Below are 22,937 nucleotides of genomic sequence, written 5' to 3'. Positions count from 1 at the left end.
TGGATATGGTGTGACTGTGGTAATTTTACGTGAATATGAACATTTAGCATCTCTTAGTCGCTGAATATAGTTGTGATGGTTTTTGCATCATTTTGTGCCTTTGTGGTTGCTTTGCATGTCTTTATGATCGATTTTAGTGGGTTTTTTTGGTTATTTTACATCTCTCTAGTTGGTTTTGAAAGCCTTTGCAATAGATTTTAGTTGTTTTTTGGTAGTAATTGTGTCTCTTTGTGCCTGATTTTGCACGTCTTTGTGATAGATTGTAGCAATTTTTGATTATTTTTGTGTCTCTTTGTGGTTGGTTTTGCAGGTGTTTATGCTATATTTTTGTGTTTTTTTTGTTTTTTTGCATCTCTTTGTGCTTGATTTTGCACGTCCACATTTTATCGCTTTGCAGACAGGTGCAATAAAATGCTTCCTTATTTTGTTGGCAGAACAATTATTAGCTGTAGTGTTTCCAAAACTGGCCCAGAAAAACCTGTACCTGCTGAAGCTGAAGGTGTTTAAACCTCTCAGATCTGCAGTTTCCACTCAGCAGCATCAACTTAAACCAGAGAGAACTCTGTAATTTACTCATATTTTCCAGTAACCCAGCCAGAGCTGTGCTGTTCGCTGCTTCCTCGTCATGTCAGCGATCTAAGAAGTGAAGCGGAATTACATACTGAAAAAAAGAAGCAGCTCCAGCTAAGTGAGCGAGATGTAAATGTGAACATCAGTAAATTTAATCTGCTCGGGAGAACAGTGTCGGATAAATAGGAGTAAAATGTAAATGCAAATGTGCTCAGTTTGAGATGAGTTTCAGCTCGCTGTGATGTCTTTCTCATTAGAAGCTGCAACCAAACGCCTAAATTACTCTTTTAAAAGTTAAATGCAGCTGAAGCTACCGGCTGCATTTTAAGTGATCTGCTCTGCAAACCGTTATTATACAGTTTCTTCTTACCAAATTCATAGCTTCAGAGTTTGATTTTATTCTCGCTCCACAGAAATGAGTCATTTCTAAATGTTCATACACTGTGGGCAGCGAGGAAAGGTCAGTTAAACATCTATATGCTTTATGTTGAGTTTTAAACTTTCACTTATTCTGTTGCTGTTTTGATTTACTGTGAGCTGATCTACTAAGTGTAAAATAAACGCCTAAAACGCAACTGTTCTTTCTGGTGAGCAGTTTCCAACATTTACACCTTGTTTTTTTTCACATTATGAATTACAGAAACAGCGACTAAAATGATGAAGCTGTTTGAGTTGAAGGAAAAAAACAACATTTTTCTAGACATTTTTGAGAATATTAGTATGATTGAAAGCTTCAGAGCTGATACTGAATGGACCCTGAAGTTAATTTGCTGATTGTAGGAGCAAGAATGAGCTTTAACTTTTAAACGTAAGTGGACTAAAACTCCTGAAATGAAGAAAAACTCTGGGACTAAAGGACATTTTAATATAATAGTAGTGGATGGAAATATAAATTAATCTGCATTTTTTGTGGGTGACTAAAAATATGTGTTTGTTTATTAGATTTTTATATATTTATTTAATTCTTTAGCTAAATATATTTATTTAAATAAATATATTAAATTAATATATTAAATATTGTTCAATGTATTTTTTTAAATATATGTATTCAATTAAATACATTTAAGCATTTTGTTAAATTTATTTAATTAAATAAATATCTAAAATATATTAAATATTGTTCAAAGTAAATTTTTCAAATATATTTATTTAAACATATTTAACTATTTAGCTAAATATATTTATTTAAATCAATATATAAAATGAATATAGAAAATATTGTTCAATGTAAATGTTTCAAGTACATTTATTTAAATAAATATATTTAATTATTTAGCTAAATATATTAATTTAAATCAATATATAAAATAAATATATAAAATATAGTTCAATGTAAATTTTTGCAATATATGATTTTAAATAAATATATTTAAATATATTTACTTAAATAAATATATATGCATAACATTTAAATTTAATAAGTATTTAATTTAATGTTATTCTATAATATTCATCTATTTAAACGTATTTTGTAACTTATTCCCCCTGCTGTTATCGTCCCTTTAACACGTTTCTTAACATTTTCACTTTATCTGGTCTGTTATTAAATGTATAAAGTAGGAAATCTATGAAATGAATTGTCTTTGGGATAAATAAACTTGTGTAAAATGCACAAATTTGTGGAAATCTGACTAAAATCTGCACTATATTTGGATAGAAATTTATATTGTAGTGTTAAACTAAAATGTTAAACACCTGTAAATGTTATATTTCCACTATTTTTCTGATATCAAAGTGGTGAAATTAGCATTATTACAGCAACAAAGTTAGTGCAAACATTTAAGGAATGTAGTATAGAATCAAAAAATAAACCAAAATATACATAAATACTAGTAATCTAAAAAACAATTACTATAACAATAATTTTTGCACAGATGTTTTGATGAGGTGAACCATTTTTTTGTCATCAAAGCAACGCTACAATTTAAACTTTTGAACGGCTGCGTTTCATCCAATCAAATTGCTTTTCTGTCTCCCTTTGACGTCCTATTGGTGGTAAAAAAAAATAAAAATCCCTCCTTCGGCAGATAGAGGAAGTGGTGGACTCTCCTTCAGAGTTCAGCTGAGTGTCAGCTGAGAGCTTTCAGATGTAAAGTGCAGCCCTCCCGCCGTGCTGGGCTCTGCAGGCTGCGGGGGCCGGAGGAGGGTCCAGGCGGGGCCGGACCAGGCCGGCCCGCTGGGCTGCTGGGCTACCGGCCGCCCACGGAGAGGCCTGGCTGGGTGGGCGTCATCTATGGAGCGATTGATCCCAGCCAGGACAAAAACTCTCCCTGTTGTCCTGCTCCAGCAGCAGCAGCAGAAAAAAATCGCTCACTGCAGCAACAAGCCACGAAACACACCTACAGTGGTCCTAATATTTCACTATTTTATGTTAATCTCATCTTAGATTTTAACCTCACAAGTTGTTATTCCAATCATCTTTCTATCTTGTTTTTATAGTATTTTAAATGTATTTTATATTGTTTGACGTACTTATTCTGTTTCCTGTCTTGCTTTTTGCATGTATCTTTATTGTGGCTTAGCACTATATTTTGTGCACTCAATATATTCTGTATATTTGCACCCTATTTTTATTTGCATATTTTTCTTGTTTTCAACTGTAGCTGTTGTATCATGTAAATTTCCCCCCTTGAGGAATGAATAAAGGTGTATTATCTTATCTGATCTCATCTTGTCGCATCTCATCCTATGTGACCTTCTCTTATCTCATCTCATCTTATCACATCCTATATTATCTCATCTTATCTCATGTCACCTCATCTCATCTCATCTTATATTCTTATCTCATCTTATCTCTTCTCATTTCATCTCATCTTATCTCATCTTGTCTAATCTTATCTTGCCTAACCTTGTCACATCTAATCTCATCTTATCTCATTTCATTGTATCTCATTTCATCTCATCTTATCTCATCTCCTTATTTCGTCTCATCATATCATCTCATCTTATCTCATATTGTCTTATCTTGTCACATCTAATCACATCTTATCTCATTTCATCTTATCTCATCTTGTCACATCTCATCCTATGTGACCTTATTTCATCTCATCCTATATTATCTCATCTCACCACATCTCATCTTATCTCTTCTTATTTCGTCTCATCATATCTCATATCGTCTCATCTTATCTCATATTGTCTTATCTTGTCACATCTAATCACATCTTACCTCATTTCATCTTATCTCATCTCATCCTATGTGACCTTATCTCATCACATCCTATACTATCTCATCTTATCTCCTCTCATCATGTCTCATCTCTTCTTATTAAGTCCCATCATATCTCATATCATCTCATCTTATCTTGTTACATCTAATCTCATCTCATCTCATATTATCTCATTTTGTCTTATCTCATCTCATCTTATATGATCTAATCTCATCTTAATCTGATCTCATCTTATCTTATCTCATCTTACCTAAATCTTATCTCATCTTACATAAATAAACTTGATCTGATTACAGTGCAGCACAACACCTTTTATTAAGGCTGCTTCTCGACTAGTTAGTTTTTTATAATCATTTTATTAATTCATTTAGCTTTAACTCATTTGAACTGACATATTGTTCAAATGCTGTTTACGGCATTTAAATTAGTAAATTATTCCACAGTGACAGTAGTAGTCCTTTATATCAAAACCAGCTCAAACGGTTGCATTTACAGGTGAGTGTTGTTTCAGGTAAGAGTGAGACAAACCAAACGATTCTACTATTTAGCGTGCCAGAAAAAAATGCAATATGTCCCAATAAATAGAATGTTGACTGCCAGAATTATTGGTCTTTTTAACCAACAATCCTTTACACAATAAGATGTAAAAGATACACCACAGTGTTACACACAGGTATTGTTTTGAGCTCATCCAGGCTTTGTTGGAGGTTCACGTGTCTCTGGAGACAAAACAATAAGAATATTCCCTAAGTTTCAATCATAATTCTCTAATAACCAAAGCTCTTATTCTGTACAAACTTCCTGCTGATGAACTCTTTCTATTTTCTGGTGTTTTTGAATGATTTTATCCACCACACAGTTGACATTACTTTTGCTAACAGTGTCCAAATGCTTTGTTGGACCAATAGTCACTCAGATGCCTTGCAAAAAAAAAAAATTCAGAATAGTCATAAGGATGTTTGAAATATCTGCAACTGTTGTTTTCTTCTTACGCTCTGACATCCCTTTACAAAACCTGATCTGAAGCGCTTTCTTGCAGCTGCTTCCAGGTATACGTAGAACCTCCTGATGTCCGACTGTAAATCCCTTCACTAGGTGTTCTTTGGATGCCCTCTTCTTGTCTGCTGGTGTTTTCTTAAAGTATGTCCAATCCAGCATCATCTTCTTCTTCCAGTTTCTTCTTCCACTGGTAATTACTGTGTCTTGGATTGCTGTCATTGATCTTATCCGGCCAGTGAATCTTGAGGATCTTTCTCAAGCAGTTCTTGATGAAGGTTTGCAGCTTACTGATTGGATTTTTCGTCATTTTTTTTCAACAACAAAAATCCTTAGTTCAGTTTGTTGTTGTAGGACTGCAGAGTTCCAGATGTTTTTGACGTTAAAAAAGACTATCCTTGCTTTCAAATCTACATCTGTACCACCTTGGATGTCGACTTCACTTCCTCGATGTTGTTGTGATCTAGTTTGATGGCTTCATCATGAGTTGTTTTTATCCTTTTTGGCTTTGTCGTTTCTTTGTGGATGCTAAGTTGCACTTAATCTGCAAAGTTAAGGTCATCCAGTTGTCCACTGCAGTTGCTTCGACCAGTCAGAATAATGTTGTCGATGTCTGGAATGGTAATTCAACCTCAGAAGATCGGTCTTTTTCCAGTTTCATTGACCCACATGACAGAAAACAGCCTCAAAGCGCAAAACCTTCAAATGAACTGTGGAGTTCAGAGGTCACAGCAGATGGAACAAAACACTTTAGTTTCCATTCATTAGGGCCCGAGTGCGAGACAACTGTGGAAACTGTGTGAAAAAAAAAGCAGGCAGAGAAGGTAAAGTTTGAGGTGTAGTACGACTTTGGTATCACGCCAGTGTTCCTGCTTTGAAGGCCAGGCAGCCGTGCTGGGGCGTCGGTGTGGAGGTGTTCGCCTGGAGAGGGGGAAAGGTCACGGCTACAGAGCACGCTTCTTTTACTCTTTATAATATGCATCAGAGCTGCTCATCAGCTGCCGAGGAGAAGAAGAAGAAGAAAAAGAAAAGCACCTGTAGTTTTTTTAGTGGTGTGGGCTCGACGCTGAGGGAGTTTTGGAAACTTTTGGGGCTGGAAACTTCGATTTTCTGCAAAAATGCACTGAGGATTGTGTTTGTTGTAGGTTTATCTGGCACCAGAGACTGATATAAAACTCATTCAGACAGTGCCAGAAACTGTATTTTTACTATTTTTGTGTCAGTCTGTCATTGTCTTGGACCAGTTTCCCAAAAGCACCACATAAAATGTATTGTACATACAATCTTTAGCGTAAAACATGTTTTCAAATGTGTTTTAACGCAGAGGTTTTTGTGTTTTCTTTTATCATTACCATTGATACTCTGTTAAATTCACATTTGAGGTAAATTTACAGGAAAATTTAACTACAAAACTGCCACATACACAAAATAACCAAATTTGAAGGAAAAAGATGATTTTTAAATTTTATTTCTTATTTTTTTATTATTTTAATGCCACTGTATCAATTTCTTGGACCAACTTCCTAAAAACACCACATAAAATGTATTGTACGTGCAATCTTTAGCTAAAAACGTGTTTTCAAATGTCTTTTAACGCACTTAAAATAAAATAAATGAATAAATCTATCGCTACTTGTTGAAGATTTTATTGTTTTTCCACATTTTTAAGTCTGAACTTTTATCATGACCACTGATGCTCTCTATTAAATTCACATTTGAGGTAAATTTACAGGAAAATTTAACTACAAAACTATCACGCATACAAAATAACCACATAGATTGAAAAGAAAAAGGTGATTTTTCAAATTTTAATTCTTTGTTTTTTATTATTTTATTGTAAATTTTTCAATATCTTGGACCACTTTCCTAAAAACAAAACATAAAATGTATTGTAAATATATATATTGTATTATTAAATGAGTTTTGGATGCACTTAAAAATAAATCTATCGCTACTAGTAGAAGGTTTTATTGCTTTTCTTGCGTTTAAGTCTGCACTTTTATCATTTCTGTTAAATTTACATTAGAGGTACATTTTACATTTTGAAAATAAGAAAATTAAACGACCAAACTAACACACATACAAAATAATCAAATACATCTGGAGGATAAAGATGATTTTTTTTTTTTGTAATTTATCTTTGCAGCAGCTGCTTCAAAGCAAACCTCTTTACTTTTTGTCAGGTATAATCATGTCTCCTGATGTTCTCTTTTCAGTTTCCACATCATCTTTTGTATTTCTGTCTTTATTCCACAGTCCAGGTGTCCTCATGTGTGAAATTTACCTCTAACAGCAGATAATTTGACATAACTTTGCTATATTTAGCTGATTTTATCTATCTATCTATCTGAAACACACTAAAAACACACCATGCAACAGACAGAATCTAAAAATAAGGATGTGGTTGGATACAGCGTTCTGAAACAAAGTGTTTATCTGCTGCCAGAAAATGACTGAACAGAAGAAAAGAGGAGTCTTGCGTTGTTTAGGTGTCATTTTGTGCTTCTTTGTGTAATATTCATGTCATTTTTGTGTCATTTTCATGTCATCATTTTTCTGTCTTTTTGTGTGATTTTGTGTCTTTTTGTGTTATTTTAGCATCTTTTTGTGTCTTTTTGTGTCAGTTTGGTGTTATTCAAGGATCATTTTGTCATTCTTGTGTCTTTTTGTGTGATTTTGTGTCAGTTTTGTGTCAGTTTTCATGTCATTTTTTGTGTCTGTGATTTTTTCTGTCTTTTTGTGTTATTTTAGCATTCATTTGTGTCATTTTGTGTCTTTGTGTGTCATTTTTGTGGGTTTTTGTGTCATTTTCAGGCCATTTTTGTGTGATTTTGTATCTTCTAGTGTCAGTTTTGTGTTATTCAAGCATCCTTTTGTCATTTTTGTGTCTTTCTGTGTGATTTTGTGTTATTTAAGCATCCTTTGTGTCATTTTCATGTCATTTTAACACTTCATGTCATTTTTGTGTGATTTTGTGTCAGTTTTGTGTCATTAAAGCATTGTTTTTTTGTGTATTTTTGGGTCATTTTGTGTCATTTTTCTGTTATTTTGTGCAGTTTGTGTCAATTTTGTGTTGTTTAAGTATCCTTTTGTGTTATTTTGTGTCATTTGGTGTCATTTTTTGTGTCAGCAGTCACTGAGGTGGATGACAGTTTCTACAAGTTCCTACATAAATACTGCAAAACGTGTGACGGTATCGTCTTGAGGAACCAGGTTTAAATGTGTTTTTCTTTCATGCACATGTTAGAAATCATGCTAATCATGGGTATAGTCACTCATTCCTCTGGACCTTTTAAAGAGGCCTGCACACTAAAAACACCATCATTAACACTTCCTACGGCGCATGTAATGGCACAAACATCAGCACCATATGGGGCTGTAATGGTGAGAAATGTGAGTAATTTTAAATCAATTTGTGCCTTGAAACATCGGAGTTATGCTTTGTTTTTGTACCTTGAATGCAGCGGAAGTTTGGGAAAGTTATGTCATCTGACCCATTTTCCGTCGCTCGCTGACTGGGCTCAGGTACCCACTGAATTCTAAACTTGGATCTTGTTTTTGTGGCTGTAATTATAACATTGTACTCACTAAAATACTTCCTAAGAGTCGGGAACAGCATCACTGTGACAGGGAGAGAAGCAGGAGAAACTACACAAATCTGAGCCAGTTTTTAAAGAAACTAGAGCATATATCTGACAAATAAATGAAAAATTGAGAAGTTCTGGTCTCATATTTCAACTACGTGTCATTTTGTGTCATTTAAGCATCGTTCTGTGTTATTTTTGTGCCTTTTTGTGGCATTTTTCAGTTATTCTGTGTCATTGTAGTGCCTTTTTGTGCCCTTTTTCTGTTATTTTGTGTCATTTTTGTGTGTTTTTGTGCCATTTTCATGTCATTTTAACACCTCTCCATGTTGTTTTTGTGTCATTTTGTGTCATTTTTTGTCTTCTGTGTCAGTTTTGTGTTATTTAAGCATTCGTTTGTGTCATTTTAGTTTCATTTAAGCACCGTTTTGTGATTTTTTTGTCATTTTCATGTCATTTTAACACCTCTCCATATGATTTTTGTATCTTTTTGTGTCATTTTCTGTGATTTTGTGTTATTGAAGGATTGTTTTGTGTCATTTTTGTGTCTTTTTGTGTCATTTTGTGTTATTTAGGCATCCTTTTGTGTCATTTTGTCCCTTTTGTGTCATTTTCATGTCATTTTAACACCTCTCCATGTCATTTTTGTCTTTTTGTGTGATTTTGTGTTATTGAAGGATTGTTTTGTGCGTTTTTGTGTCATTTTGTATTATTTAGACGTCATTTTGTCCCTTTTTGTGTCATTTTCATGTCATTTTAACACCTCTCCATGTCATTTTTGTGTCTTTTTGTGTCAGTTTTGTGGTATTTAAGCATCCTTTTGTATAATTTTTGTGTCTTTTTGTGTCTTTATGTGTCATTTTTGTGTCGTGTGCAAATGTGGTTCATGTTTTCCGTCTGACAGAAGCATCTGTTGGAGGCCGCAGATGTTGATGCATCTGGGAAAATGAGGATTTTTTGCTGTAATTAGTCCAGTCAGTGACACTCCACTCTGCAGCTCTTTATCCACTACTTTCTCATCTCATGGTAATTATCATCATGATCCATCATTAACCGCATTGTAGAGCTACACTACAGCTCACAGCCCTGCTCTCATTGATTTTTAATGATTAATAATGCATGTCCATTACAAGCACTCTGTCTGCTCTCTAATCCACAGCATTAGCATATATATACTGTACACACACACACGCGCACACACACACACACATATATACACACTTAAAAGCATAGCACAGAAAAGCTATAAAATAGGATTTTCAGCCGTCATATCTCACCTTTTCTTCGCTTTTTCTCCCGATCAGCTGACAGTAATCAATATAAAATGGAAAGAAAACAACCCTGTCTGCGAACACTAATCTGTTAAAGGTAGAAAAACACCAGCAGCCTGCAGCTAAACGTCGGTAACCTCCAATCCTGCTGAGACTCTTTTGCTTTTTCCAAAATCACATTTGGCTGGTGAAGCAGCGAGAGTCTCTGGCAAAATTCGGAAGGCACCAACTATTGTGACCGGTGGATGAAAATGTTAATTTCCTCCTTTGATAATGATGCATGTCATTTCCAAATGTGATTATACAAACAGAATGGCATGCAGCACGCCTGTAATGTGCTTAAGATGTTTAAAACACACTGCCGTGCACGCTCACTGTGGAATATAAAGGGCCTCACAGGAAACATTTAGGGTTCCTCAAATTAAAACCACAGGGGGCCCGGGGCGGTGCCCTGAGGAACCCCGCGATTAAAGGTCTTTAAAACATGAAGGTAATTTGAGGCATTTGTGACATTTAAGGGGATTATTATCAGTGTTGGTTATGAGAGGAAGCAGTAAACAATTATTCTAGCATCAGTCTTTATGTTGAATTAAAACAGGACAGTTCATAAACCGAGCATATTTAAACTGATAAATTGGATAATTAATGTCATAATTAACTGTCAATTCTACCTATTAATTGTATATGTGGGTCATTCCAGGTTTGGACGACATTTGGGCTTCAAAATGGTTGAAAAATAAGCCTTCTCTTTTATAGTTTTCTGCTACATATTCATCAATAATAGGTAATAAACTATCAAAGGCTTGATTGGCTCAGCTTACACATCAATGGTAGCATTTTTATTCCATGTTTATGTGTTGTTTGCTAACCCTACTCTAATCACAGTAACAGGGTTGCTATTCCATGCTAATGTGATCTTTTTCTCAGCAGTAGAAGCTAGATATTTAGCTGCTGTTACTGCTGACCAAGAGGACAAACTTAGTGATGGAAAACAGTCAAAAGAACAAGTCTGATCCTGATAATATGAGGTAGAGGTAGACATTCAATCAAGGCTGACAATTTGATGAAAATATGAGAAATTATACTCATATATACCCATTCTTCAGGAAAACTGTTTGATGGTGTTAACAACAAAAACAAGACAGACACAACAACAATGAGACACAAAACGGCAAAAACAAGCCACAAAATGACAGAAGCGAGACACAAAATGACAAAAACGCCAAAAACGAGACACAAAACGCCAAAAACGAGACACGAAATGACAGAAGCGAGACACAAAATGACAAAAACAACAAAAACAAGACACAAAACGACAAAAATGAGACACAAAATGACAAAAACAACCCACAAAATGACAAAAATAACACACAAAACGACAAAAACAAGACACTAAACGACAAAAACAAGACAAAATGACAAAAACGAGACAGAAAACGACAAAAGCGAGACAAAACATCAGAAATGAAACAATACAACAAAAACGAGACAAAAATGACAGAAGCGAGACACAAAATGACAAAAACGACAAAACAAAAACGAGACACAAAACAAAAGCAAGACAAAATGACAAAAACAAGACAGAACGACAGAAACGAGGCATAAAATACAAAAACGTCATCAGCAGGGTTATGCTAACACGTTGTGGGACACACGTTCCATTTATTATAATTATTACTGAAAATATTATGTTGATTAAAAAAATGTTAATGTGAACATAAAACCAGTGCTACCAGTAATAGCTGAAAAAGTGAATCCGTGGATTACCTGGAATATTCTGGGTGACTAACGAACACCTTCACTTTCTAAACAGCAGCTGATGGAAGCACTCACCCTCCATGTGTGGAGCAGCTGTGGTGATGAACTGTCTGAATGTGGAGCACGGCCATCAGCCTGCAACCAAAGAAAAAAAAACCTCAATAAACAGCAGCTACTCAAAACAAGGATCATAAATGAAAAATTAGGTGGATGCCCAGTAACAAAGCAGGAGCAGGGCTGTGGTTCTCGAGGACAGGTGACACTGCAGAGTCCTCACAGTGTAAATAGAGGGGAGGTTGTATGAACACAGCCAGTGGGGTGATGCCAGAGTGACCGTGACAGCTGTCTGCTCTCATACATCTTAGTCGGCTGCACTGGCTTCACACTGCAGCTCTGCACACACACTGTTACTGTACAGCCACACAGGAGGCGCTAACGATGCTAACGCCAGAAAAACACATTTTATTATGGCAAATATATTTCAAACAAACTGTGTCCTTCAACTAGAAAATTATCCAACATTGAAAGCAGCTAAAAACAACACACACACACACACACACACACACACACACACACACACACACCCACACACACACACACACACACACACACACACACACACACACACATATATATAGTATAGCCTAAAGCTACATGTTCTAGCAATTAATAATAAATTACAACGTTGTAAAAACTACTAGAATAATTATTAACTTTTGACATGAATAAATAAATATATCTGAGATAATGTTTACTATTTCTGCCTCATCCTTGTAGTCCAAAAGTTGAGCTTGATAAATAAGCTAACCTGTGCTAACTCAAGCTAACTCGCCCCCACATAACAAAGTAGGTTAGCTTATTTCAGCTACACAGCTAATGTATTAACATTATAAAACCACATATAAAAAGTCAGACCTTACCACAAACAGATGGTATTACTACAGTCATTTAAATATTACATATAAATTAAATAGTCTAACTGCATAATGTTTAGCAAAGCTAATTATAAGGTTAGCCATCTTAGAAGCAGAAATTTGCATTGTTTATAACGAGTAGTGTGCATTTTGTAGCATCAAGCTACAAATACAATGTAACTTTAGTGCAGTTATTAGCTAGTATTTCTACAGGAATTTAAAAACTATAAATTTGTGCATATAATGCATAGCGTTGATGCTAATATATTATATTTAAATATTTGGGGTAGAAAGGGAAGGATTCCAGCTAGCATTTTACAAGCTAAGGCAGGCCAACTTGACCAAAAGGTGGATCATCTGATCACCTCACCTGGACAGGTTGAGGCAGATGGCTGCCCTCCCTGAGCCTGGTTCTGCAGTTCATTTCTGTTAAATATATATATATATATGTGTGTGTGTGTGTGTGTGTGTGTGTGTGTGTGTGTGTATCATCCTCCCACTGTCACCAAAGCGCTCATTTGGATTTGTTTGGTTTCTCTCTTTAATCTACAGACAATATCTGAGTTGCCTTTACACTTGTGTTGTGAATAATCGCTGGATAAACTGAAGTGAACTGAACCTGTGGAAACTTTAATAAAGGTCAACATTCAGACACAAGGACTAAAAGTGTGATGTGAATAGTAAAATGCAAAAAGGTTCAATTTTTTTTTGAAGGATTGCATAAATACAACCAGAATTGGAAGCATCTAAATACACTCAAGACAAATAAAACCACAGTGGTGTAAACTGTACAGAAATACAGCCCAACATGGGAAATGCCTGCAGGTTTTTCTTTTTTTTTAGCATCATACTAAATTCAGCCTATCTGTTCTAAAACGGGCACAAATTTCTCGAGGATAGGAGGCATGCAGCCATGTGATATTTAGTCTGCAGCTTCCTGCCAATAACATGACTCTCCGTGGTCTTTACTGTGACTCAGACTTGACTCAGGTGGTCCGGATGGCGGCGCTGCAGGAGGTCTAACCGGGTCGTCTGGGGCTTTTCTGGAACGGCGTCAGCACCGGGCTCATCTTTAACCGCTGACCCGCTCTACCGTCTGCTCGCTTACACTTCACAGCTTAGTCATTCAGCTCGGTGGTCTCCAGCAGTTCAACTTGTCAGGCCAAGAGTCTGCAGGTTTGTGTTTCTGCACAGAATGAGGCAGCTGGTTTCACTAGCGATCGCTACACGGAACCCCAGACAGTCAAAACACAACAACAGCAGGCTTATCTCAGCTATCTTACAACTAAGTTCTGTTAGACTGTTTTATCTGCACAGTGCTGCATGGATTCTGGGGCTGATAAGGAGTTTATACTGCACTGATACACAGCTGTTAAATATGGTGTAAATATGGATCTTTTTTGACTTAATATCGTCATATTTGCATGTTTTAAATTTTAAAAAAGGATGCAAAAGTAAATAAATACACCCTTAAAATATATTCTTGGCACATAGTGACAAGTAGCATATTTGCTGCCAAAAATTCTTATTTTTTAATATTCTGAATATTTTCACGTCTTCATCCACTAAAAATGCTTCAGATTATTTTGATTATTTATATTTTTCGACCTAATGTTTTCATATTTACATGTTTTAGGCAATAAGCACACCAAAAATATGCCTTCAGCACATTGTGAAGAGCGTTTGAAATCTGCAGTTTGCTTCCAAACATTGCTTTTTCTTTAAAACTGAATATTTTCACGTCTTTCGACTTCTAAAAATGCTTTACAATACTGTAAACTTTGGAAAAAGACTATTTTTATGGAGTCACACGTAGATATTGTTTCATTCTATATGAGCAAAGAGTTTGGGGCCGACTGACACGAGAAGATAAACTGTAAAGAAAATGTAATTTCCTTCATCTGGATATTTTCCCACCTAATGTCTTCGTATTTGCCTGCTTCAGGCAATAATGTTTTTGCCACATTATAAAGAGTGTTTGGAATCAACCTTTTGTCTCAAAATGCTTCAAAAAGGGTTCCAGAAATAGTGTATTTGCCTCCAAAAATAGTTTATTTCTTTAAATATTGAACATGTTAATGTCTTCTAGCTCCTGAAAATGCTTCAAATTACTGTAAAATTGGAAAAAGACTAATTTAATGGAGTCTCAAGTAGATTGCTTTATTCTTAAGCATTTTTTGAATTAATGTCTTCATATTTGTATGTTTTTAGGCGACAATCACACTTAAAATTACAGTTTTTGACAGTAGGTTTTCTAAAAATTGCGTATTTTCTTCCAAAAAAAGTTTCTTTAAATTATTAATACTTTTATGTGTTCTGGTTTCTCAAAATGCTTCAAATTACTATAAATTTTGGAAAAATACTAATTTAATGGAATCTCAAGTGGATATTGCTGTATTCTTAACAATCTGGATATTTTTGACCTACTGTCTTCATATTTACATGTTTTATGCAACAATCACACTTAAAATGAGTTTTTAGGAGAAGATGAGGAGGGTTTGGACCCTTCAAAGGGTTCTCAAAATAAATTTTTTGCTTTCAAAAATTGCTTGTTTTCTTAAAATTCTGAACAGTTAAATGTCTTCTGGTTTCTAAAAATGCATCAAATTACTGTCAATTTAGAAAAAAATACTAATTTAATGGAATCTCAAGAATATTGCTTTATTCTTAATGAGTATTTATTGACTAATATCTTCATATTTACGTGTTTTTAATCAATAAGCTCACTTAAAATCTGTTTTTTGGCCTTTTGTGAAGAGGGTTTGGAATCAGAATTTTGACTGAGGACCATTTGAAATGTTCCAAAATAATATATTTGCTTCCAAAAATTGCTTATTTTCTAAATTAGTGAATATTTTAATGTCTTCTGGTTTCTAAAAATGCTTCAAATTATTGTAAATTTTGGAAAAAGACCAATTTAATGGAATCCAGAATAGCTTCATTCTTAACGAGTATTTTTAAACCCAATGTCTTCATATTTTCATGTTTTTAGGCAACAATTGCACTTTTTGGCACAAGATGAGGAGGTTTGGAATCAGCATTTTGACTCAGGACGCCTCAAAGAGGTTCTAAAAATAGCATATCTGCTTCCAGAAATAGCTTATTTCTTTAAATTATTAATAATTTGACGTCTCCTGGTTGGTAGTGTAATATTCTTTGAGTACGATGTGCTGAAAGTGAATAATGATGATGTAATCCTGGCAAATGCTATTTGAACTGATGAGCAATATATATGTGTGAACTACTTAATTATTGGATATTTTAATAACCACCTGAAGCTTTAATTGTATTGAATGTGTGTGAAGGATGGCTGTCGGGTTAATGAGAGATCACAATGTATAAAGTGTAACTTTGATGGTGTATATTTAAGGCATTATAACTTCTAAAATATGTTGGAATCATAATGATATGTACAAGTATATCATGCATGGAATCTGTCACCAAAGAACGAGGTTAAGATGGGAAGTCTGAACATGTCTGGGCCTAATGATAACCTAATGTCCTCTGTAAAGTGTAACCTAACAATGAAATGTGATATTTTCATGATAACATAGATTTAGAACGTTCACAGCGTAAAAGACGATGCACAGCTCAGTAGCTACAGTTTCTTCTTGGGGTGTTAATCACTGCTAAGAACTACTCCTGAGTTTTTGTTGACAATAAATCCCACTGCCCTCGAATGCTGACTTCTCCTGGTGATTTTAGAAGATCCTTAACATTTGAATACGGTCAAGTCTTAGACTCTGACCCATGATTTGGGGCTTAGTTTCCACTTCATCAGTTCCTAAAAATGTATCAAAATACTGTGAATTTTGGAAAAAGACCAATTTGAGGGAACCACAAGTAGATATCTGACATGACCTAAAGATTCTGAGGAGGTAAACTTGAAAGTAAAGTTCATTTCCTTGGAGGCCAGTCAGGTATTGTTTAGAAGCAAATAAATCCTGCATTTCCAACCCGAATAAGAGCCAAACTTCCAACTAAAACGCCAGATTGAGGAATTAAGGAAGCACAAATGCTTAAAATAAAGCAGCTCTCTTCCAACACTTTTAAGGAGCCTCATGTATGTTTTATACTTTTACACCAAATAAAACCTACAAATGGAGCTCATCCATGCTTTCTATAATAGAAAACTGCAGTTTGGTGGCATTTTTGAGCTCATATTTGATCCATTTGTGTGGTTTTTAACCGTCTTTTCAGGTTTCATTGAGGCCAGGTGTCTAAATAAACCTCCTCTGGTTCAGGTTCAGCTCCAGGTTTTGGTCCTGGATCCCTGAAGGACACCAGGAGCCGACATCACTTCCTGTCCACGGCTGCACCGGGAGGCAAAGAGGCTAAAAATAGCAGCAGGTTGTATCTGGGCAGCGGCTCAGGCTTTTTAATACTGATGCTAATTGGGTACAATTAAGAAAATGGGATGAACATGAACACTTGCCTGCCTAAAAAGACGGTTGCTCTAAAGCAGAATGTACTTTTTGGCATCGTTTCTGGGGAAAAGAATGAAAAATTAGCTGCATTTTTGTCACTTTTAGATAAAAAACACAGCTTTTCCTGGGTCTGTTTTTCATCCAGAAGTGCATCGCAGCACAAATGTCTTTGTTCCAGTAAGTGGAAATGTCTGCAGGTCAGTTTAAATGTTGATTAACAGATGATTTATACTTGACCAAGAGGTTTATTATGTGTAGAAATGATATAAACAAGAGACAGAAGCAACTATTTCTATATTTTTAACAACATGACTGAACAATAAAGCCTCAAATTATTCATATTTAGCCTAAATGTTGATTTACAGTGCATTTACACTTGATTAATTGGTTTATTTTAGGTTCAAATGACATAAATAAGCAACAAAAGCAACTATTTTTGTGTTTTTTTACATGTATGTACAATAAAGCCTTGAATTATTCATATTCAGTTTAAATGTTGATTTATATTGAATTTTAACCTGATTAATAGATTTATTATGGGTGGAAATGACATAAATAAGTGACAAAAGCAACTATTTTTGTTTTTTTTTACATGATTATACATTAAAGCCTTTATTTACTCATATTCAGTTTAAATGTTGATTTACTATGAGTTTCCCTTTGATTGATAGGTTTATTATTGGTGGAAATGTCATAAATAAGCAACAAAAGCAATTGTTTTTGTGTTTTTAACAACATAAATGCACATTAAAACCTTGAATTACACAAATCCATTGAAAAATTAGATTTATAGTGAATTTTCACTTGATTAATAGGTTTATTAATGGTAGAAATTATATAAATAAGCAACAAAAGCAACTATTTTTGTGTTTTTTAACAACATGGATTTACAGTAAAGCTGCTAATTATTCATAATCAGTTTAAATATTGATTTGTAGTGAATTTTAACTTGATTGATAGTTTTTTTAATGGCTGGAAATGACAGAAAGAAGCTATTTCTGCATTTTTTAAACTACACGGATACACAGTTCAGCCTGAAACTACTGGACTCCAGTCCAGATGTTGATTGTTGAACCAGCTGCTGCAAGCTAAAGCCTTGCTTGTGGGCACTGTGGCCAGTCAGCGGCTGATCCTGGCTCTGTTTTTCTTTGTTGCAGTGATTGGAAACGTCTGCAGGTCAGCGCCGCAGTAATTCCCTGCAATTTACACAGACGTGTCGGAGAATATAAGCCTCGTCTCGCCTCGACCCTCGGCGTCATTTGAATTAAAACGTGCAGCTCGGTCTCTCAAAGAAAAACAACACTATTATACCGTTCATTACTGAGGACCACGCAACACAAAACAACAACAACAACAACAGCACAGGGGCTGATGAAATTTCTCCACGGATATCAGACAGGCTGAGTGTGCCAAGACGGCTCTGATTTTATTATTTTTATTTATTTATATATATACATATACGTGTATTTTTCTTTCTTTTTACGACAGCACATAGTCTAGTTTTTGAGGAAGCCTATTACTGTCCTCCCACACACACCCATCAGTAGCAGGCGCACCACGACCTCAATAACCCTCCACACACACACACATGCACACGCACACACACGCACACACAGAGTCCATTTCAGACTACAGATCAACGCCATCAGAGCGCTACTGCCATCAAGTGGCTGCTTCTACACCCAGCAGGAACAAACAGCGACGCCTCAGATCCACTTTAAATGTGGATCAACAGTAGATTCCATCTTAATTGGTTTATTATGGGCAGAAATTACACAAAGAAGCAACAAAAGCAACTATTGTCATGTTTTTCTTAACAACATGACTGTACAGTAAAGCCTGCAATTATTCAAATTCAGTTTATATTTTGATTTATAGTGAATTTTAACCTAATCGATTTGTTATTGGTGGAAATGATGTAAACAAAAAACAAAAGTAACTATTTCTCTGTTTTTTTCCATTATGAATGTACAATAAAGCCTCAAATTATTCATACTCAGTTTAACAGTTGATAAACAGTGGATATCCTCTTGATTAATTGGTTTATTATGAGTCAAAATGACATAAACATGCAACAAAAGCAACTATTTCTATGTTTTTTTAACAACTTGAATGCACATTAAAGCCTCTAATTATCCATATTCAGTTTAAATATTGAACTAAAGTGGATTTCTACATGGTTAATAGGTTTATTATTGGTGGAAATGACAAAAACAAGCGACAAAAGCAACCATATTAAAGATTTTTAGCATCATGAATGTACAGCAAAGCCTCAAATCCTTCGTAAGCTGTTTAAATTTTGACTTACAGTGCATTTCAACTTGATCAATAGATTATTAAAGTTTATTTTCACTGGATTAACAAGTTAATTCTGGCTTCAAATAACAAGTAAAAAAAAAAGCAACTATTTTTGTGTTTTTTAACAACATGAATATGCATTAAAGCTTAAAGTGTTGATTTTTTTAGTGAATTTTCATTTGACCAAAAGGTTTATTCTGGCTGGAAATTACAAAAACAAGGGACAAAACTAACAGTTTTTTTTTAGCAGTACAACAGATTTTTGAGAAAATGATGCTGATTGAAGATGGCTATAAAGTCACATTAAAGGTTTAGAATTAAAAGTAAAAACGTAATAGCAATAAAACACTTCAATAGTTAAAATTAACAAATTTCTCATCTGTTGTCACGTCTTCAGGTCATTTTCAGCCAAAATGAACCTATTAAACAAAAAAAAAAATCCCTCTAAATTAAGATTGAGCCTCAATATGATTAATTAGGGGCTAAAACTGCAGTACTAGCCTAGAAATACTTCAATGCAACGAAATGTTACTTGTGTAGAAACAAAAGTACTAATTAAATAAGCTAAAATTATCTATACACTGCTTTTTATTGTCTATTCTGCACTATGTACTTTTGGTACATTGAGTATATTTCAATACTTCAGCAAGATTTGAATATATGACTTGTACTTGTAGTATTGCTACTTTTACTTGACTAAAAGTACTCGTTCTAGTACTGTGTAATTAATATTAGAGCATTTTTTACCACTTTTCGGTAATGTAATGTACAACAACAGTAGAAAACTACAAAATCTAAAAACTGTAGTTGAGTAAAAAGTACAGTATTTCCCGCCGTGAAGTACTGAAGTGTGCATGAATGTATAAAACAAATACTGTACTTACATTCAGTACTTTAACCGTCAACAGGAGCTTTTCTGGAGCTTTCAATCATCTCACATGAACTTCCTACGGAGACTGAAAGGCCCGCTCTAGGATCTGGGACGTGTTCATGATTAAATGTTTTCTAAAAACGTACAGACCTACATTTAAGCCAATGTAGGTCTTTAAAAATCAAGAAGAAGAAGACCATGTGATGTGATTGAAAGCTTCAGACCAGCTACTAAATGGACCTTATGGGGAGAGTGTTTAGTAATAAAATGTGCTCAGGTTAAATCATCGCTGAGCATTGCATTTGAAGGAGCACAGAAAAATCTTCAGTCAAGGCCTGCTTACTACTTTTCAATACTATGAGATTTTGTCACAGCCCCAAAAAATTAGCAAGTACACCTTGAGTTACTGTGAGAATTTTCTTTGTTCTTCATCTCAGTTTCTAACAGTATGATTTCATTAAGGTTCTCTTTTCTTTTTACAGATTTTTTACTGCAGTTTTGAAGCTTTTCAAGTCTGCTCAAGTGGCTGAAGAATACCATGTGATTGATCGAAAGCTCCAGAAGAGCTAAAGGAGCTTAAAGAAACAAAAACAACAAATCTGTTATTCTGTGTCTTTTTTCAGCTGGAAAATTGTCGAATTAATGAGGAAAAATGCTCTTTTAATGATAATTTAACTTTTTAACTGGTTTTCATAATGCTTTTTAAAAAAAGGCACACAGGAAGTTAGTGTTAGCCACAGTTCTTTTCTGTATTAAAGGGCTGAAATTGGTCATCAGGACACAAACACAGACCAAAACAACTGACAGATTACATTAAATTTTCTTCCTTCTTGTTCCAGAATGTCCTTTAACCATACAGTAAACAGAATTTCTTAGTTTTTTTTTTCTACACAGACGACATGAAAACACACAATACTGGGAGTAGTTTGGCATGAAAATCAAAGAAGCGGAGAGCATCGGCTGTTGGCAGTTTAGGTATAAAAACATCGGACTGATCTACGGTAAAGGGGTCTTTGCTTGACATCGCTTCATAAGAAGTTCTAATAACAATGATTAAGAGGCTGAAAAAGAGGCACTTCATCGTCACCGTGTGCTCCTATGTGGGAATCAAACGTTCAAAAATCTGATTTTCCATTTAAAAGAAGTGACAAAATCTGAAAGAAAGGTCTTTTTAATGGTCTAAATGTGTAAAACTGCACTGAAAACGGATTAAATTCACATAAATAAATCACAAAATACCATTTTATCAAAGTCCTAGAGTGATATCTATCCACCAGACCACATATTGGAGTCAGAAAATGATGTAATTCTGCAAAAAACGTCAGTAATAATCAAATAAATTTAAGCATGTTCTAAGATATTTTTGCAAAAAAGTTTATTTAACTTGAAAGGCTGGCAAAATCTATTTGTTTGTGCTAAATATTGCAGCTTTTTTCTCCTTGCCATCCAAACATGTTGAATTTTTAAAAAATAAACCAACAAATTTAATTGTTTTGAATTGTTTTCTTTTAAAGTCACATTTACTCTATTTTATGACTGTTTTCATTCATTTATTTTCTTTGTATTTTGCTAAATCAGATACAAACGTCAAAACAAACACTGTTTATTAATATGGTGGCCAAAAAAGACGCTATTTTGTTGAATTTGTGCAACATGGAAAAAAATTAAACATTTATTTTGTGTTACTATGCATAAGTCAGTTTTAATTGGTATTGAAAAAATGTAAATGAAAAAAAATATTTCTTAGTTTTACTTAAATGTTTACAGGAATCTTTGGGAATTTTGGAAATATCTGCAGAGCATTTGGGCTTTTTAAAAGCTCACAATAATAATCGGACGTATACAACTGAGACACCAACTCCCCCTGACCATAAAATACAGATTTTTTTGGAAGATAACGACTCACATTAGTGTAAAGTCACTACACTCTGCTTAGCAATTGCATTTCTCATATTTATTAACATTTTGGTATCTTTTTTGAATCTCTAATATCCATATAATACAAGAAGGCTGATTGATTTTTATGGATTAAATTACTGCAAACACTAAAACCTCCTTCTGCTGCTGCTTCAAACTAAAAGCATCCAGCCAGGGGGAGAAACCGAGAGGCTTTTATTGTGAAATGAGTTGCACAGTGCGGCCAGTCCACAGTGATACTGTCGGTATAAAAACTGTACATGAAAAATCCTTACTGCGATTTAAAAATCTCTCAAATATTATAATTCGTGTCAGAGGATAACCTCAGCTACTACTAAGTTATTAAATGCACTTTATTTTGGTAACTTTTTTGCTTTTATTTTGCTAAAGCTGCATATTGTCACTTCTTTTAAGCGCCATTTCATGAATAAAACTTTAGATTTTCTTCACTTTTTAAGTACATTAAGTTGAATAAGTTATCAAGAGGCACATTTATATTTGAAGGTTTCTCTTCACACTCCACCGGCAGTTAATAATAACAACAATAATAATAATAATAATAATAATAATAATAATAATAATAATAGTGCACAGAGGTGATTTGCTGCCAAATCCACCTCCACATTTAAACCAAAGTCCCCGCCGCAAAAATCATTCATTTCAACAACATAAAAACATTTTTTCCAGCATTACAGGATATTTTCTGGACATTTGTGCCTCATTTTGTGCGAGACTAAGCACAAATGTTTCCAATAATCTCCACAAATACAGTGTTTATGTAATATAAGCTGCAGTGGGTTCATTTCAAACACCACAGCAGCAGTTTTTAACACTGACTTTTAAAGAGCGTGCAGAAGCTTGAAGCTCGGTGTGTATAAATTAAATCTAAGCGCAGTCAGTGTGTGTTTTCCGCTGTGAATGCTGGGTTTTCTTGCGGCCCTCCTGAGGTAGGAGGGTGATCGTTAGAGTCTGTGGGTGCTGGGTGGGTGCTGTCCAGCGTTGCAGGCAGTTCTGCCGTTGGTTCCGTGGCGTTGTCGCTATGGTTTCCATGCGATTCAGCTGACGCCTGCTCACTAGGTACCTGGCAACAAGAGGAACAAACAGTGATGACCAGTTCTGCAGTTGCGTTTTATTTAATCAAATAACAGCAACAGAATCAAG

General features: G+C 34.7%; 1 protein-coding gene across 2 annotated transcripts in view; it reads right to left on the bottom strand.

Moving 5' to 3' along the window:
* mfsd6a (major facilitator superfamily domain containing 6a) overlaps positions 1-22,937 on the bottom strand; it is a 62,832-nt gene that overhangs the window by 20,134 nt on the left and 19,761 nt on the right. The window contains exon 7 of one of the 2 annotated variants that reach the window (XM_055008185.1): positions 11,425-11,484. In XM_055008185.1, the coding sequence (XP_054864160.1) occupies positions 11,425-11,484 (60 nt within the window). Of the gene's footprint in view, positions 1-11,424; positions 11,485-20,583; positions 22,858-22,937 lie in introns of those variants that run through there. The other variant, XM_023274314.3, reaches the window with a different exon arrangement.

This window comes from Amphiprion ocellaris, chromosome 24 (assembly GCF_022539595.1).
Source record: "Amphiprion ocellaris isolate individual 3 ecotype Okinawa chromosome 24, ASM2253959v1, whole genome shotgun sequence".
In the NCBI taxonomy this organism is placed as follows: Eukaryota; Metazoa; Chordata; class Actinopteri; family Pomacentridae; genus Amphiprion; species Amphiprion ocellaris.
This window is presented reverse-complemented; position numbering and strand designations above follow the sequence as displayed.